Source organism: Centroberyx gerrardi, chromosome 14 (assembly GCF_048128805.1).
Source record: "Centroberyx gerrardi isolate f3 chromosome 14, fCenGer3.hap1.cur.20231027, whole genome shotgun sequence".
Lineage (NCBI taxonomy): Eukaryota > Metazoa > Chordata > Actinopteri > Beryciformes > Berycidae > Centroberyx > Centroberyx gerrardi.
Genome location: NC_136010.1, coordinates 13,041,432 through 13,059,863, shown reverse-complemented (window position 1 = coordinate 13,059,863; position 18,432 = coordinate 13,041,432). Strand labels below are relative to the sequence as shown.

At 43.6% G+C, this 18,432-nt stretch overlaps 1 protein-coding gene and 1 non-coding gene across 3 annotated transcripts; both read right to left on the bottom strand.

Moving 5' to 3' along the window:
- Window positions 1-550: 550 nt before the first annotated feature.
- Window positions 551-18,039, bottom strand: uba1 (ubiquitin-like modifier activating enzyme 1). 2 transcript variants are annotated; one of them, XM_071898937.2, is made up of 26 exons: window positions 17,860-18,039; window positions 14,495-14,611; window positions 14,354-14,412; window positions 14,080-14,248; window positions 13,144-13,278; window positions 12,945-13,051; window positions 12,713-12,803; window positions 12,468-12,600; window positions 12,274-12,371; window positions 11,173-11,319; window positions 10,610-10,786; window positions 10,098-10,205; window positions 9,910-9,990; window positions 9,512-9,664; window positions 8,353-8,518; window positions 7,952-8,148; window positions 7,700-7,764; window positions 5,876-6,071; window positions 4,351-4,425; window positions 4,039-4,228; window positions 3,743-3,831; window positions 3,525-3,617; window positions 2,698-2,889; window positions 2,086-2,187; window positions 1,879-1,979; window positions 551-1,769 (listed from the first exon to the last, which is right to left on the bottom strand). In XM_071898937.2, the coding sequence occupies exons 2-26, from the start codon at window positions 14,609-14,611 to the stop codon at window positions 1,634-1,636; spliced, it is 3,177 nt and encodes a 1,058-aa protein (XP_071755038.1). In that variant the 5' UTR covers window positions 17,860-18,039; the 3' UTR covers window positions 551-1,633. The 2 variants fall into 2 exon arrangements, with proteins under 2 accessions (XP_071755038.1, XP_071755037.1); XM_071898936.2 differs by lacking the exon at window positions 17,860-18,039 and adding an exon at window positions 16,190-16,379.
- On the bottom strand, window positions 2,374-2,492 carry LOC139911429 (small nucleolar RNA U6-53/MBII-28). Its single transcript, XR_011784613.1, has one exon. It is a non-coding gene; the product is annotated as a small nucleolar RNA U6-53/MBII-28 (small nucleolar RNA).
- Window positions 18,040-18,432: the final 393 nt, after the last annotated feature.

The window sequence follows — 18,432 nt, the reverse complement described above, 5'->3', positions numbered from 1 at the left end:
CATGTATCCGCTATTCTCATTTCATAGGAGGGCACAAAACCGAACTCAACTTAACACCGAACAAACCTTCTGAAATGACTTGTCGGTGAAAACTATTAACGCTGGTTCAGACCAAAGAAAACCTAACCTGATACACACTGAAGTTCTGTGTGTGAGAAAGAGGAAGTGACAGCAGATTTGAGGCTGTAGTTTTAAAACTACAGCAAACCACTCGGGGTGAAGTGGCCGTTCAACAAATCAATGAAGTAGAGGTGCAGTTGAAAAGTCAAAGCTAGTGGGGAGAGAGATGACATGTTGCAATCTCTGCATAAAAGTCCCCTCATTGATTGAAGTTTTGATTGTGAATTCATAAGAAGGCGTTTTGCTGATTCAGAAGGCTATGCTTCCCGGATACACAAGGGTGAAATTTCTGATGAAAGAGCCTTAAGCAGGTCAGATGGGAAATGGCATATAAATAAATATTTCACGTTATTAGTCAGAAATATAAATATCCTAAACACACAACTGTATTTTTACCTAGAACAAAAACAAATGGACACAAACGCAGGTGCATCTTTTACATGTTTATTCACTATCACACTAAGTGCTCCCATTTCAGGATACAACTCATTGCCTTGCTCTTATACTGTAATGTCATTTGGAGTTAACAAAGTAGAAAGAAGACAGTTTATGATCTACAAGGTGTGTGTGTGTGTGCCACAATCCTGTCCCCCAAATAAAATAGAAAATAAACAAAACACATGAAAAATAAAAAGAATAGTAAGTGAAAACTGAAGTCATGTGCAAGAGCTCCCCCCCCCCCAAAGCCACAGAGTGCTAGATGAGACGGCTGGAGGGGTGCTGACACCTGGCAACACCACAAACCGGGAGGGTTCCCAGTCTGCCCAGCGCCCCTCTCCTGGAGAACCGCTGTGGGGTTATTTTACAGTCAGGAGAGGGCCGGTGGCTCGGGCTCAATTTTGTCTGCAAATGCTTCTAAAGGTTCCAAATTTGGGGTCTCGGGTAGAATTGAGGGCAGTGATTTGGGCTTGGGGCAAATTGGATTCTCATTACATTTCTTTTATCACTATTTTTGGGATCCTTGGCTGAACTTGCATGACTTGTGTCTGTAAAAAAACAATGCAATGTGGGGCCAGGTCTAAAGAGACAGGGGTTGGAGGAGAGAAGAGAGCAAGTAGAGAGGAGGGGTGACGGTTTGTTGGATAAAAGACCCCATCTATAGTGCTGTGGGCCAGTGAGAGAGGGCGAAGAGGTTTGAGAGGGACACTAGCTGGGGCTATGGGGTCCAGAGGGAAGGCAGACACTAAGGCTTAGAATCAAACTGAGCGGAGAGGTTCTGCTACCGAGAAAAGTCAACAGGTCCAGTATACATGCTCCCTTCCTCCAATGACACCCCCTGTCCCCACAACCTAGCACCAACTGTATCCCTAACATACATACAGGTATCCTTAAGTCAGCTTACTGGGGCTATGTACAATCAGGCACAGGGTTACAACAACCACAGGCCTCAGAAAACTGATTGATCCCAAACAGCTGACCTGGATCGACACCCCCCCACCTCAACTCCTCCCTTGTAAACCCCCCCACCCCCCTGTCTCTCCCCCCCTCTGGGTGGGTGGGTTCAGTGTGGGGCTCAGCGGATGGTGTATCTGACATAGGGCACTTCCACGTCTTCGTCTGACAGATCGTTGCAGCATAGCTCAAACACCAGGGCCTTCACGTGCTTGCCTAGCTTCTTTTTGGACACCTTGGTCACAATCTCAGTCATCCTACAGGACACAGAAGATGAACATGATTAGGATTTTCAAAGCAGGAAGTCAGATTTTTTTATGTACTTCAAATTGGCACAGTAAGTGTACGTGTGCATGAGGTACTTACGGCAGCTCCAGTCTCTCTTTGAGTTTGGCAGCAGGCATGAAGAAGGAGTAAAGCATGGACACTCCCTGAGAAAGCATAGTGATCTCCAACTTATGCTCATTCTGACAAAAGACAAAAGGAAAGGAGAATGAGTAAAATGGGGGTTGGTTAATTGTTGGCCAAGAACCACATGGTGGTAACAGAAGAGGTGGGTTAGAGGTGACATACCTTAAAATAGTCCAGGAACTGTCGGAGCGTCATCTCCTCCCCATTGGGCTGCATGCCCTTGACCTCAAAGCGATCCCACAACGTCCAGTCAATCTCATAGTACTGCAGACACAAAGACCAACAGTGGGTATTGTGAGATGGCGGTAGTCAACAGTAGCACAGAAATTAAAAAGGCATAATGCATTTCCATCGACTTAAACAGCACCCAGTCATCCTGTTCTATGCTAACGTGCAATCAAGAGTGAGTAGTTATCATTACAAAAATTAACAGTTGAGAAATTCTATCATTCTCCTCAGCACACACTGATCCAATCAGCATGAGAAGGTGAGTTGAACTCACTTACACCCAGGCAGACACACTATCAGCCTGGTGTATCGGTATTAGCATGGCGGTGTCATCATCGGAGCTCTAAGCATCTAACAATTACAGTTAGCTAGCCTTAAAGGGGTATGTTAATGGGTAATTTTAGTTATTTGCTTGACACAGTATATTAAAAAATTTTTTATTCCAAATATCAAAAGATGTCCCTTTCACAGGGGCACATAATACTGTATCATTTAGACATCCAAACAGCTTAAAATAACCATTCACACAAACTTCCATCTGCTTACCTTGTGGCTGGGGGCAGCGATGGGCTCAGAGAAGGCGAAGAAAGGCAGGGCCAAGTTCATGAAGCCGTTCTTGAAAGACTCCAGCTTCTTGTGTCCCTGGACGATCTTGATGAGCTCCAGACACACCAGGCCCACAACCGAGGCTGTGGTGGTGGCGATGGCAGGAATGATCTTGCCAGCTATCAGTTTGCTCTGGATGAGAGGGTGATGGAAAATAATCAGCACATTGAACAAGGAATGAAACTTACATTGATCCTAGAGGAAGTCAACTGGATCCTAACAGCAAAAAAACAGGGCAAATGTTCAGAGTAGTGCAGGGCAGGCAGAACCCCTTTCCCCATCATCAGTCCTAGTAGGCACATTTCTCATTTTCATGAGGTCTTGGCATCAAGACCAGGGATAAGCCACCATGTGCCATGGAGGCAGAGAGCATGCAGCTTTCATTCCACCCAGAGACTACAGCAGGTGATTTCACTGATTAGCACAACTTCAACTAGAGAGGAGGAACTAATCAGTGAAATCAGCTGGTGTAGTCTTTGGTTGGAATGAAAACCTGCAGACTCTCAGTCCTCTATGGCACATGGTTTGACACCTCAGATTTAGACCCAAGGCACCCAGTTCCGGTCTTCTAGGTCCGGTCTCCTGCAGGTTTTTGTTGCAGGTTTGTTCCTCCCTGATAGTTCATGTGCCACACCTGTCTGTATCTACCTGACACCAGGTGTGGCTCATTAACTATCAGGGAGGAAAAAACCTGCAGGACACCAAACTTCAAGGACCACAATTGAGTTCCTAGGATCCTGACTACAGTGTGTAAGAGCGTGCCTCACCTTGTGTCTGTCCGCAGGGGGAATGTCGTAATTCTCTGCTCTCAGGTTGGAGGCTGCCACGATGAAGTCCATGTGGAAATTGGTGTCATCATCCTGTAACACACAGAGACAGCAGAACAGTCAATGGGGGTTGAGGCTTGAGTGTGGGCTAAGAGACTAAAAGATACAGCTAGTATGAGGGAAATATTGATGTAGATTTAGGAGGAGAGGCAGTGTACCTTCTCAAAGTCAATGGAGTTGAGCTTGAATTGGGAAGAAGACTCAGGGGCAGGCAGCAGGGTCTTCAGCTCCTCCAGTCTGGAATCATCTAAATGCAAACAGATATCAATGGTCACATATGTCCTGAAAACATCCACAATGTCCCCCATACCCTGACTTCACTTTATGAACTATTACCTAGAACATGTAACGGCACAAGTTAATGGCTGAAAATGTGACAATACGATTTTATCCCCATGTTATTATCATGATGATTCACTGATCCAGAGGTTGGGTGCAGCTGTGTGTGTCTTACCAACAGAGGCATTGGCGCTCTGCAGCTCCTGATCAGAGACGTGGATTTTAACCCCAGAGCGGGGGGTAAAGGTCGGCACATTGACCTCCTGCAGGATCTTGACCAAAGCAGCACGGTCGCTGCTGCTGGGCAGGCCGTATGTCAGGGCAAACAGGTTGGCTGCTGCCATTATATAGTCCATGTGCAGATCCTGCAGAGGAAAGCACAGGAATCACAATGGTCATGACCTTGAGAGTGGAGAGATTATCTGACAGGGAGACGATGCTTAGAGTATGTGTACATAAAAGAGATAAATGATGGGCTGAGACTCACGTTGCTAGTGCTGAACTCTAAGGGGTGAGGACACCTCTTTGGACCAGACCAGAAGGGGGCGCCAGAGCTGGTGAGCTGACAGAAACCAAAAATGATAATATATGAACACCCTATGGCCAGTAAAATGAACAGACTGCGACAGGACTAGAGTTGGGAATTGATAAGATTTTATCATGTTGATTCCTTAATGATTCTCTTATCAGTTCCTTTCTTACATATATTAGCATTATGACATCCCAAAAATACTAAGTCTGTAATTGAATTGAAATTACAAAGTTGACAGTACAAGTTTTTGTTTTGTAACTCACAAAACCACTGACTCCAAAATTGTACATATCACACCACTGTACACTGTGTTTGAGTGGCTGAGAGGTTCTGACATGACGAAGCAAACGCGGTAGGAGAGTGTGTGTTCAGTTCTGTGGCACGGGAGCAGTTTCCTCGCAGCTGATGAACGCAGCAGCATAGTGACAAAGAGGACTAACTAGACACTTTATGGAAGTGCAGCCACACACTCAATCTTGTTATGTTGGTACACACTTCATCTTCAAGGAAACTGCTCCTGTTTGGCTGATAACTGAACACTCACTGCTCGCCCTCTGTGATCAATAGGCCTCAGTCACTCACACACAGCGACATGGGAAGATGGTAAGCAAGACGTCGAGAAGGAATTCAAATTGTGCATTTCGTTCTATTTAAAAAAAAGGAAAAACAACTGGTAATCGATAAGGCAATGTTTGGAACCGACTGGGTCTGGAAATGTTGGGACCAGGCAGCAAGTATTCCAAGAAGACACGGGTGATAATCACCATAGAGTGGGCTCAGGGCTGTGCGACAATATTGTCACATTTTGCTATTACAAAAATGCACTTCTAAAACAAACGTTAACAGAAAACTATCATTTGCACGCTTTGTAGTGAGACTGTCATTGCCAGGGGTGAACACACCAGCAAGCAATTTTAACACCTGAAGACAAAATATGCAAGTATGAGTACTGTGAGTTTTTACTTTAGTTTTATCAAAAGTTTAGGTGTTCCAAATAAGAAAAGTCAATACTTCAGTGTGATACCTGAACTTAAGTTAAACAAAATGTTAAAGCAACTGCACTGCTGAAACCCCAGGCAAAAAACAGGTATTCCCACAGCTTTCAAATGACATTACCAGAAAAAACAGTAGATATGAATAACACCTGGCTGAGCTAGACAGGTTTACAACACTAGATCTTCCCATGGGTCCTAGGTATCCAGGGTTAGCAACTATGTATGTGGCCCAACTTAAAATGTAATAACTTAACAGTCAAATATTCAAACTGTTGAATATTTTAATACAAGCATATTTAAAGATGAGCTGTACTACCATTAAAAGGAATCAGAAATGTTTTTTGTATACTAAAAGTTTACACTAGAAGTTTACACTGTGTGTACTACAAACGTTTTCTTTGTGCTACAGGGTGTCTAACCTTAATAGCACCAGTGCTACCAGCCAAAACAGTAAGCGTACAGCCATGAGTGGGCTCAGTGTGTACCTGATCCGGGGGGAAGTTGTGCAGTAGCTGGCGGATGTTGTTGCTGTATTGGCACTGCCAGTGGTTGCGTGCCCAGGCTACACAGTCGGCCCAGCTGTGGGGGCAGTCTGTGACCAGGCTCTTGTAGACGGCCTCCAGCACCTCCAAGGGCTGAGCTCCGGGGAGTTTCAGAGTACGCTCCATGAACTTAGGATCTCTACAAGAACAATCCAATTATTTATACATTGAGGAACTTTACAAGAACAACCCAATTATTTATACATTGAGGAACTTTACAAGAACAACCCAATTATTTATACATTGAGGATCTCTACAAGAACAATCCAGTTAATTATACGTCAAGGATCATAACCCCAACAGGCTAGCTACAAGCATGCGTAGTAAGGGCTGACACTTCTACCTGTTCAAAAGAACAGGTCCTTATTCCTCGTACGTAGATAACCAGTTAGCTGGATCCATTTGTTAAGAATTTGACATAAGCTTGGGATTTACTGTTTCTTGAAGCAAGCTTAAAATTTAGTGGTAATTGTCACAAGAGCAACAGCTTCTTAAGATCAAACCTGCAAAAACGCAGGCTTAGTCAGAGTTTGATTATGACCATGACTTTTCAAGCTTACTCAATCCATGGACTCATTCCCAGACACGCCTGTGCCTTTCCTTAGAGAGATGCCAATAGATCAATGCAGAATTATAATTAGACAAGCTTTTAGAAGACAGCACCTATTGAGAAATTGTCAAGGTCCTTTGGCGTTTAGAGATACAGTTGAGTCCAGATGGGATTATTTACATTTTACCAGTTTGAAGAATATACACACACATAATATTTGGTATTTTGATTTGTTCCCATGACCACTGAGAATGGAAGTCAAAAGAAACCATAGGCTGTGGGCTTACTACAGGCAAGTCAAATCAAATCTTGCCATTTTGAACAATTTCCACAATGAAAGATTTAAATACCAATATAGGCGACTACAATGATGGAATACAGGCTATTGGTGCAAATATAAATACTACTTAAACATTTAATTTATCTGCAGTTTTCTGCCATGATTGCTCTCCCATTTAAGAGGCTTTGGCCCTGTTGCATTTCATAATTAAGATGTGTTTTTAAATAAGATATGTTCCTCATAGCCTTCAATTATTAACTCTTGCTCAGCTGCAGTAAAAAAGACGCTGTCTTTTTAACCATGGCCCGTGCTAGCCAATCATATGACTGTTGATCATAGTTTCGACTCTCTCCTCATGTTCCCGTTATTTCAAAATGGGAGTGTGCAAATATCCAAGATAACTACATCTGTGTTTGACAAATCAATCCACCGCCTGCGTTTGAGGAACGGAATTAGCCAGATACGGATTAGTAAGATCATTTAAAAACGACTGGCATCATATTAGCCTGAATTCAATGATGTACGAGGAACAGGTTCCAGTGGTTTCATCATGGAGAATCAGATCTGATAATGAAATTCATCTGTACCCTCCCCTCACAACACAGCCTCAGGCCAACAAGCACAATCAGATTTCCAGTGTGTATTTCTCTGCACAACAAGGCCACAAAGTGAACAAAATATTCCAAAGCTTTCTCAATAAATCTGACACATAAGCAGTGTATTTATATTTTCACTAGGATGCACAGAACTGTTGCAGCGCATGAGACCACAATCTCAGCTGAACATTTACATTAATTGTTTTTTTAATCACCACAGTTCCAGATAGTAATTTTGATGAATCCCAAAAGTGGTTTCATCTGTTTTGTTCAAACTGGGAAAAAGGCAACAGCCCCCCCGGCATGTAGGCTAATAAGTAACAAAAGGGAAGTCGACTCACGTGAGGTACTGCATGGCATTCTCTGATGGCTGTTTGAATAGTCCCTCAAACTCGTCACGGGCCCACTGAACAGAGGAAGATATTGAAAACAGATCAATTATAAACGCATAACTTGTTCCTCATTTGGTGCAGGCAACAATGAGATGAGTGTAATACCTACAAATTGTTTATTTCAGTGTGAGCTGGTGGCCTGTCTGTCTACCTATTTGCTGTGTGTGTCTGGAGTTTAAGGGGGTGTGTGTGTCTACTGACCTGCAGTGTGTGTTCAATGGCATTGGGGAAGTTTTTGAGGGTGCAGATGGGGATGGACTTCTCAGGCGGGTCTTGGCTGGAGCTGTAGGACTCTGTGAGGAAGGGGATGATGACCTGCACGTTGCCCTTGGTGCCCAGAGTACCAGACTCCAGCAGGGGCTTACGGTAGTACACACAGCGCCGGTCCATGTACATACCTACACATGGGGACACACGCAGGGCGAGGGACAGAGTTGAGATTTAGAGAGAGCCAAACAGGAGATAAATTTGATCCAAGATCAAGTTCTTAAATCTGGTTTTATAAATACAGTCACAGTAAACCCTAGATTATTTAACACAGTCTTAGTTAAGACTTTTATGAAAAGTAACAGATTCATTTTGTAAAATGTCAAGTGTCTTACGTGCGTCAACATTGTCCAGTGCGTTGGCCACTCCATCGAGGCTTTCAAAGAAGTCGTCGTCGTAGACCCTCTCTGTGTCGGGGCCCACCCTGTTCTGGTGGCCCGTGATCCTGATGGACGGGTTCATCTGCTTCACTGCTGCTGCGGCCGTCTCACTTTTCATTTTCTGTTAATGCACACAGACACAAAATGATATTAATAACAACCTCCTCACTCTCCGATCAAATGTTAACATCAACATTTCAACCAACCAAAAAACATTATGTGTGAAGTTGAAAGAGGCAGAAAATTGTTATTGCTGTCATACTTGTCCCTTCACTGATGATTTTTATGGAAGGCCAACATCTTACACAATACAAATGCAAAACTTCCATGTGCAAGTGTGCTATGACTTCTTTGAAAGTTGAGTGGTCTTGTTTCTCAAACTTTATTACTATTGAAGATATTATCAAAAAGGACATTCCAGCAATAACTCTAGCCAACAACACATATCTCAGTGTCTCCATTAGTCATGGGTTCAGCCATAAAAAAACAGTTTTGTGGCAACTCTTGCTTTCTCACTAGTATGTTATCAGTGTTCAAGGGTTTTTGAGGGTTCGATACTGATATTTTTGGAACAAAGCTGCCTAACCAATATTCAGCATCTTTAAATTTGGCCATTTTCATGCCAAAAAAACAAACAAAAAAAGAACATTCAGCATTTCCCCCAGAATTCTATTCTTTGCAGAGTGGAAACAGACCAGAGAAATATATATAATTCATATTTTTTTTAAGTATTTTTGCTCATCATCACACCAATAATAGTGTTCCAATATCATTCCCTGTTTTGAAAAGTCATTGTCATCATAACTTGTTTTTCCATAATCTTAACTGCTTTTCGGCTATTTCAAAGCTTTTGTCTGTCCCAACAAGAAATAGCCACCACCACCTCAGTCTTCCTCAGTTTCCTTCATCTACTGCTGTACCATGACGTCAACCATCAGCAGCAGTTACCTTAAGTGCACTCGGAAGCAATCACAACACACCCGGTTCGATGAACAGGAAATCCATACGCAGCACTGCTTGGAACCATCACATTCAAATCGATAACAATCAGCTTGTGTGCACTACCTCTTTCATCCACCAACACACATGCCAGACGAGAGGAGATGACACTGACCGTAACGTCCCAGGGTCTGAAGAGGAACTGTCTATTGAGGTTGGACTTCTCTATGGTGTCCATGTCTGTCACGATCACCTCGCCCTCCCCACTAGCCAGTCCCATCATGGCAAAGTTTTTCATCAGCTCGCAGCCAATGGCACCGGCTCCCACCTGGCAAGGTTAAATGTTTCACAATGAGTACAACTATCCAAGTTCCATTTCCATAATAACATAATTTATGAAACAGCATCAATTTACAACATTCATGAGAGAAAATCAAAGTATTCAACCACATTGCTCTGAGACAAGACATGACAGTGGCACACTAGGTCTAAAGATTTCTAATGGGGTTAAATCTCCCTTAGCAACAGGATTCCAGTGAAGGTGATTGGAAAGCGCGTGATTGGCCGACTCACCAGGAAGTAGCGCTGTTTGGCAAGCATATCCTGCAGCTTGGTGCCAAACACTGCAACCTGGCCATCATACCGACAGTTCCTCTGGGAGAGAAAGATGGAGACGGAGGAAGAGGTTAGCACCATCATTTGTCGCCAACAGTTGAATTTATTATCAGTGCAAGAGTGAGTGTCTCGCTGTAAGCACTTACAGGGGCACACTCTTCCTCTGAGAGTGCAGGTCCTTCCTCTTCAGCCAGGCACTCCAGGGCATCAAAGTACAGCCACTGCATTATGGGCATAAATTTCCCTGTGCATGCCTAAAGGAATACAGAAACAAGTCAGAACACGTAAAGAGAAAACATGTATGTATGTATACATCAGACAAGGAAATTAAAAGGTTGTTTAACAGTTAGTACAGTTTAAAAGTACAGGTCTAGTAAACAGGCAGTGAACACGTCAGTACATGTCTAATTGCAGAGATAGCAGTAAGAAAAACACTCCACACAGGCACTGATAACCCAATGCCTTGACTTGCACAAGTCTTCACTTGGAGACGAGTCAAAACATCCAACTAGAAAAAACCAGACCATTGACTCCTGTGTACAGGAAAAGACACATTGCACACACAGTTTCCATACACATATAGGCTATACTCTCCATATTTGAGCGATACACACCACCCAATCAAGGCCTGGTGACTAAGAGGATGGAAAGTGCTTACCTTCATCACTTCCTGTGCAGCCAGACCTCCAATGAAAGCATTGATAGGGGCCAAGTCACCAGCGGAGACAAAGGCCAACTTTTTGATAAGAGCTTCATCCAGCTGCTCCACTTTAGCAGACCCCGTCTGGGCAGAGTTCACCTCCTTAGTGAACGTCAGCAGCTCATCACCATCAGCCTGGAATACACACAGCTCAGCATGTTAATAAAATATTACAAAATACACAATAAAATGCACTGACTCAATAATTTACTATGATTTTTACCATCTAGGGCTGCACATTTGAATCGTGCATAACTGCATTTAGCAATTTTAGTTTCTGCATTTAGTAATGGTAGGATTCAGCTCTATAGAAAGACCCACAGTTGTTGAAAATAGAGTTGATCTAAGCTGTTAAAAGTGCAATAACATTTTGTTTCTCAAATAATCAAGACAAATAACTGATCACATGATCTAGCAAACTAATCAAGATTAGGATTTTAGTTATAACCCTGCAGCTGTGCTATATAGGAAGCCTAACTTAAAGCTACTATGGTATTCCCACTAACATAAGAGTGACTTACCTGGTTCCAAGGCTTGGGAAGGCGGCTGTGTTTCTTTTGGAAGGCGTGGATGGCCTGGAAGCCCACATGCAGCTGTCCTGGACGGTCAAACTTGGCAAAGTCTGTCAGCATGAACTCTGGCTCAGCCATGGAGGAAGAGATGGATTTCTGCACAGGAAAGACATGCAAGACATTAAGGCAGGGCTCCAGACTGATTTTTCCATTGGTGGCACCAACATTTTTAGTTGCCAGCACCGGCAGATAATATGGTGGCACCAACATTTTGGTCCCAAGACTGCTTCACACGCAACATGTTGACCACTGCAATAATGTTGTTGTGCCTACAATGTGTCATTTTACTGTATCAATGGCACAAACGTAGAGAGCATCCTACAACAGGCCATTATTAGAAGTTGGCTACAATAAGCACCTCGTTGCATCCTCTTTAAAGCAGATTTTTGTTTGCCATTAGGGCTGAAGTGTTTAAATACCATCTCAAATCATGAAATGAATTATCGGTTGTTTCTCCACTTTCCCATTATTATATTCCCTTATTATAATGTTTCCCAGACAGCATTTAGCACTTTGTAGGGTCACTTGTGCCAGCTCAACTAGTAATTATATTTCCAACAGCACTTGAATGCAGTACTCGTATCAAGAAAAGTTTCTCCACAAAACCAAAATCAAGCTGTCATCTCCGGCTGATTAAAACACTTTTAAATCTTTTTTCCTAGCTTAGGACACGGCCAGAATAGATTTACCCACAACAGTTTCTTATTTGTATGCATTATAGTCTGGCCACGTGCATATAGGCTATGTCTGAAATGCAAATCTGAAACACATTTAATCTACAATTTTCTGCTTTGAGTTGTGTAAGCTAATACGTGGTTTACTACAAATCTAACATTTTTAGCATGCTTTCTTATTCTTGGGAGATTTATGAATCAGAATTTCAGAGGCCTGGCTGGATTTTTAGCTGCACTATTGGAAAAGGTGCCACAAAATGCAACTAAATGGTTGCACTCTGGAGGCCAGTATGGGAAGAACAAATTGAAGCTTTATAAATTTACTGCCATGTCACTGTGACATAGTAGCTAGATGTGGAAAATGGCAGCCACTTACAAAAGAAATCTTCTTGGGCATCTTGACCTGGGAGACAATTCCTCCTCTTACATAGTCTGAAAAGCCAGTTGTGTCGCAGATGCTGAAGGTGTAGGGACCTGGACAGAGTCAGACATTAGAACAAGTCATGCCAATTACCAACAGTCATCTCAAGGTGCATCAACATATCTTTTCTTACATGGAATAAGCCTTACCCAGAGCCTTGATTTCGACCGGCTGGCAGCCATTGAGCTCCGTCATGCCCTGAACCTCTGTGAAGGTGACGTAGTCTCCGCTCTCAAAGCCATGGCGAGCTTCATCCAGACATGTCACTACACCTGCACCGTCCTGGAGAAGCAAAGAATAAACCACTGTCTCACTTTTTCCATGTCAAACTCTTCCTAAAGAGAGATCAAGCCTGGTTTCTGAAAAACCCTGTGGCGTAAATGTAAGGACTAACCTTGGTTATCATGGAGATCATGGCACTCAGAGGCTGCTCTCCGTTGGTGTCATACACCACCATCTCCTCACCAAAGTCACAGAACAGCTGGCTACAAAACAAAAACACACGCACACAAATGTTAGACATCCATGGACAGACAAGTGGTATGTACATCATAAGAACTTTATGTGAACAAGTCTACAGGCTGCAGTGGGATGCTGTCCAGACAAAGGAAGGTCAACAGTCTTACCCGAACAGGCCCCGTGTGTCTGCGATGACCAGCTTGACGCTTTTGCTGTGGCAGTACTCTCCCACATGCTGCTGCTCCTCCAGAGTTGAGTTAGTCAGCACTACCACCTATGGCAAATAGTGACAAATTTAAACTCGAACACAGTTTCTTTCTCCGTATGCTGAGATGAGGAGGGTGCTAGCATCTAGCCAAGGCATACCTGGAACTGGGTCAGGTAGTCATCGGTGAGTGCTCCAGTGTAGGCAGCCACAGGGACGTAGCTGTTGAGCTCAGCCAGACGGGTCTGACTCACCTCTGCCCTGTTCTTCCCCAGGTCCTCTTCTCGCAGGTAGAACTGACCACACAGAAAAACAACACATTAGTGGGGGATTGATGCAAACAGAGAGGGACAATCGATAATAACCGGCAATACTGAGAAATGAATGCCAGAACTTGTGATAAATGGGAATTGGGATTCAGTAGCAGATTATAGAGTCACTTCCTATGATAAAGAGAGATGAGGTGTCAGAGCATCAGTGATAGATATAGGCTATTTAATGCTGCTTTAATGAGAAAGGCACTCTAGGAAAAGTGCCAGTGGCTGAAATAGAAACCGTCAAGAGAGCAGGGGGTTAAATTGAGACTGGCTGGCCACAGACAGAGCTGGCATATGGCTCACATCACAATCATTTAGCTCTATCGGGTCAAAAAAAAAACCTAGATGTCTCTGCTGGGCCTGCAGACTGAACACACCTGAGCAATCTATCCACATTTAGCTGTCTGGACTCAAATAGAGCAGTCAGAATTCAGGGTCTCGGGCTGATAAGAGACCGAAGCAATCTTTCCACTGTAATGACGCCCTCAAACAGGCCTTAGCTCTACTATGATTATCTGACCCTGGGACAGGCCACCCACTGCTAAATCTAGGTCAGTCACGGTTAGTAAAGGGGAGGGGGGGGGGGGAGGGGGGGTTGCTGCACTCTTGTTAGACGGCAACAATACAACCCAACGAGTGACTCATAATGCAGTTATATTGAACTTCAGAGCATGGTTCAAAGCCTGAGAGAAGTCACATTTTTTTTTACTGTAACTGTCACGACGATGATGATAAGAACACTACTGCAAAATTACAACTTGCATGCACGTTCCCACACACCTGTGAGGAGAGGTCTCTCCATTCTGCAACACCCTGGTCATGCACAGTGACACTTTTGACTCCTCCCAGGATGACATTCTTGGCAATCTCCACTCCCAGCCCTCTCATACCAGAGATGAGGACATTGGAGTTCTGCATGCGCTTCATAGCATCATGGCCCAGCACGTAACTATAGGAGGACACAAAGCACCATTGACACAACCACACATTGTTAACCAACCAGCCTAATAAATTTCCTTTGATGAGGACAAAGTTCTATGAGGAAAAGACTTACAGTTGTCTGGAGTACAGGCCTTCATCGATCTCAGCATCATTGCCATTCTTAGCCATGCCCTGGGGAGAGACAGCAGGGAGGTACAATCAGTTTATATTACAAGTTTAACCAACATTACACAGTGTATGTGTGTGTACTTACGTTGGCAGGTGTGTGGGACAGTTCAGTTCTGACAGAGTTAGAGGAGGAGCAGTGGGATCCCGTCTTCGTCTCTGTTCCTGACACGCGACGCTTCTTGGACAGCGGCGAGCTGGACATCTGTGCATCAACAGACGCACACACACACCATTAACAATATATTCACTAGTCATTCAAATGCACATCAACTAGCTGCCACATTTCAGCACTGAACAGTTCCCCATTACAACCAATTTATACTGCATCAGTAATGACACCATGGACAAAAGCACATAAGAAAATACTTGCTATGACATGACAACTATAACAGAAGTCAACAAAACAGACAATCCAATGTCGACATGCTTGTATGGCATGGTGGTTTTCAAAAGCACTGACAATATATTTAAAATCACACTGGGAAAAAAGTCAAAACAAGTAGTGTGAGAAAGGTATAATCTACTGTTATGGTTCAATTATGATGAGTATGAAAACTAAATGCTACCCAATCCTTTTCACGTTGGTGGAGAGAAAGGATTTCTAGTCTAGGGAGCAGCTGGGCTGGCTGCAGGCCAAGCACAAATCTGGTAGAAAACGAACTGAGCCTGGGAAGAGACATGAATAGCAGCATTATCAGCCCTTTTCATACTCAGAGACAGGGCCGGATTGTTTATGTACCGGTATTGTTTATTATATGTCACGACCGCCAACCTCGTTTCAACAAAAAAGCTGATTCATTAAAACTTCACTGCGGTAAAGGGTGCAACATTTCACAATGGCTCCCAGGTGTAGACGCAAGGACCATAAAAAGCCGCTGAACTATCATTGGTTAGAAGCTACAAACGGACATGTGTTTATTCGAGATAATTACAAAAAAAAAATTATATCTGCAGGCACATTGTAAGCGCCATTATAATATGGCTAAAGCCCAGCCACTTCGGGAACTGAAACAGGCCGCACTTTCTAGAACAGATTCCAGACGACGAACAGGATCAACCACAATTTCCGCATCCGATGCAGCTACATACGCCCCCAAAGTCAAACTTATCAGTTTATGAACCATAAAGTTGATCATGCAACTTCAAACGTAAAGGGCGAGGGGGTATCGGGCAAACAGTTTCGAGCCTTAAAATCATAAAATAATAAAAAATCCACATATCATTATGGCCTGAACAGTCACTGTTCATCAAAAACGAAAATGAAGGCATCGAGAATGATACAGCAAAGCGCCGAGCACTACGACTACTCCCGTTTGCTCCTCTGTCCATCTGAATAGCTGCTGCTTAACCAACCAAATTTAACGCTTTGTGCGTTAAATACAAGGACATCAAATATCAGTTAACAACACCAAGAGGCCACGGATAAAGTAGGTCGCGTGCCGCTAATCAGGTAAGTGATTTGGCAAGTGGATCACTGCCGGACACGGTCGGAACATTAATAACTTAGAAGCAAGAAAACACCAGACTGCCAGCCTATCCATTAACGTTAGCAGACTCGGCCTAGGCCTTACACCCAGTACGGAACACAAGTTTACTGGCTAGCTGTATGTTGTAACCTGCTTTATTTAAATAGCCAACACACAAATGTTTGTCTATGAATCTGGTTAAATAGTTCAGCACATAACCTGACAAAATACCGGCCTAACTTTATTGCTAAAAGCCATTTTTTCGAATGAAAGACTAGCATTGCACTCGTGCCCCATTGATTTGTCTTTCTTACCAATAATCCTTCTCGGTCCCTTCTCAATGCGAACCGCTCCTCTCCTTTGTGTCTAGATGTCAACAACAACGATGATTGCAAGTTCGCTGATTAAAAAAAGAAACGCGGTGCAGGATAAAATGGTCTTCACTATATTGTCGAGTCACTATGTCGTTTTGCTGCGAGTCCTATGTAATCGCGTTGCTGGCTTTGCGACTGCAGACGGGAACAAAACCAAAATGGCAGATGGGGAGAAGGGGCGGAGGGCCGTGACGCATGGGCTGAAATATTCAACAGGAAAGGGTGGCTTCGAGCACGCTGCTCCGCTCACTCCTCTGCTCATTGGCTACGAAGCCAAAGCCCAATGCACATCCCGCCCCTGTCCAGAAGATGCGTGCCATGTCTTCCTGTACAATGAACCACAGGACCTCCAACAATAAATGGGAAAGAACACCTAAATATTTCTAACAAAAACGCAGAGAGCATGACTGACACAAGTGCATTACAAGAAAAGAAAGCTCCGAACATGAACCATTGTGTGATGTTATGAAAACAAAAGTACTGTCTCAGGGAGACTAGGGCTGAAGCAAATGGCAACGGGGGTGTGAAATCCAGCGATAATTGCAGCATCTTTGTTTCAGTGACAGTTTAGCGAAAAGTCCCAGCATCGGGGAACTATACTGTAGACACATAGCGCACATCAGACTCAGAACAATGCAGTATGTAAGGAAATCATAGTTGTTACGTTAGAACTTCAGTATATCTCATTGCAACAACAATGAATGGGTTTTGGACTGGAGATGTTATTCCAACGTGACTTCGGCAATGCACACGAAATATACAATGATTAATGGAGCCCAATACTGTTGACAATGATAAGCGAGATTCGTACGCAGTTTACTTGCTAGCTAGGGTGATGCTGAGCTTGTGGTCCCTCTCAGTCACATTGAGGTTAGGGGTGAGCATTCCTTGCAGAGGAGGAGTATTGGGGGAGGGGGTGCCTGGCAAATGACAAAGGCCCAGGAAAGTGGGCCGCATATTCTCGGGTGCACATGTCGAGGGGGTCCCCAAGTCTCATCTTCTTACCATGGAATGCTAAAAACACGGATTTCCACTGCTACCAGGCTTGGAACGTATGCAAATCATTAACGTCACGTAACTGGCTACCCAAGTTAATAAGCTATGAGCAAGACACTAACACTACTATAGTAACCTTAATTGGCTTTCTAACGTAACCTATCGAGCCAAAATTGTCGAGATTAAACATTGCCAGTAGGCATTAGGTCCCGCAATGTCTGCCCCCAACATTGGGTCCATGGAATGTTGGTAGCTAGCTTCCCAGCTAACGTTATTAATCACAGAACGTTAATTAACGGTTGACTATTGTGCACATCAAATTTGCAAATGCTAACCGTTAAATGACAGTGGCTTGTTAGCTACCGTTAGCCAACACTGAAAGATGGAATGGTTCAGGGTAGGTAACATTGCTGAAGACAAATACCGAACCAGTATCGCAGATCAAACGATTGCGTAGTTGTTAGCCTGTGTAGCTAGCTTGCAAGCTATCTAGCCTCCCAACGACTTTTTTTCTTCTTGTGCCGCTCTGTTAGCTAACTAGCTAACGTTAGCCAACTAGCTGTAGCTAATATTTCCAATACGTGTGCTAGCTTACACAAGTGTGCAGAACTTACCACATCCGATATTACTCGGCCTGATCTGTAGTATCAAAAATTACGCCTTGTATTTAAACAAGAAACCTGACAACCAACTTGACAACTCAACACTGTTGTTGATGCCAAACTGAGAAGTCTGTCAGGGTGGCGGGCTCTGTGTGAGTTTTCCGTGAAGCGCTGGACGACTGCCTGCCCGGCTGTTCCAGCACCGCTTCCCCTCACGCTCACTATTTCAGTTGAAAGCAAAGCAAAGCAGCAACATGTGCACGCTGCAGGCACAACCATCATACATGTCAGGGGGGTGAACTGAAAAGTTTAATCTGAGGTATCTATTATGACTAAATTAAATGAGTTATTTTCAGTGTTCAGCTGTATGGTCTGGGTATTTACAGCGTAACGTTTTTCACACTGTTACACGGTTTAATCGTTATTTTTAACTGTTGAAAATCTGAAATATTTATCCACCCCTATGCTTGGATATTAATAGATTAATCCAAAACCCACGCAGGGGCAGATGGGACATGTAGGCATGCCGAAATCATAACGGTTCTTTTAAGTACTGAGACAAAACTTTAGGCTTGATGTTAATGT

Excerpts from the sequence above, each read along its gene's own strand:
- uba1 (XM_071898937.2), bottom strand. The coding sequence starts at position 14,611 with ATGTCCAGCTCGCCGCTGTCCAAGAAGCGTCGCGTGTCAGGAACAGAG. Across the intron at positions 8,149-8,352 it reads ACTGGACAATGTTGACGCAC|GTATGTACATGGACCGGCGC; the intron begins GTAAGACACTTG and ends CCCCATGTGTAG. Across the intron at positions 3,832-4,038 it reads GAGCGCCAATGCCTCTGTTG|ATGATTCCAGACTGGAGGAG; the intron begins GTAAGACACACA and ends GTTTGCATTTAG.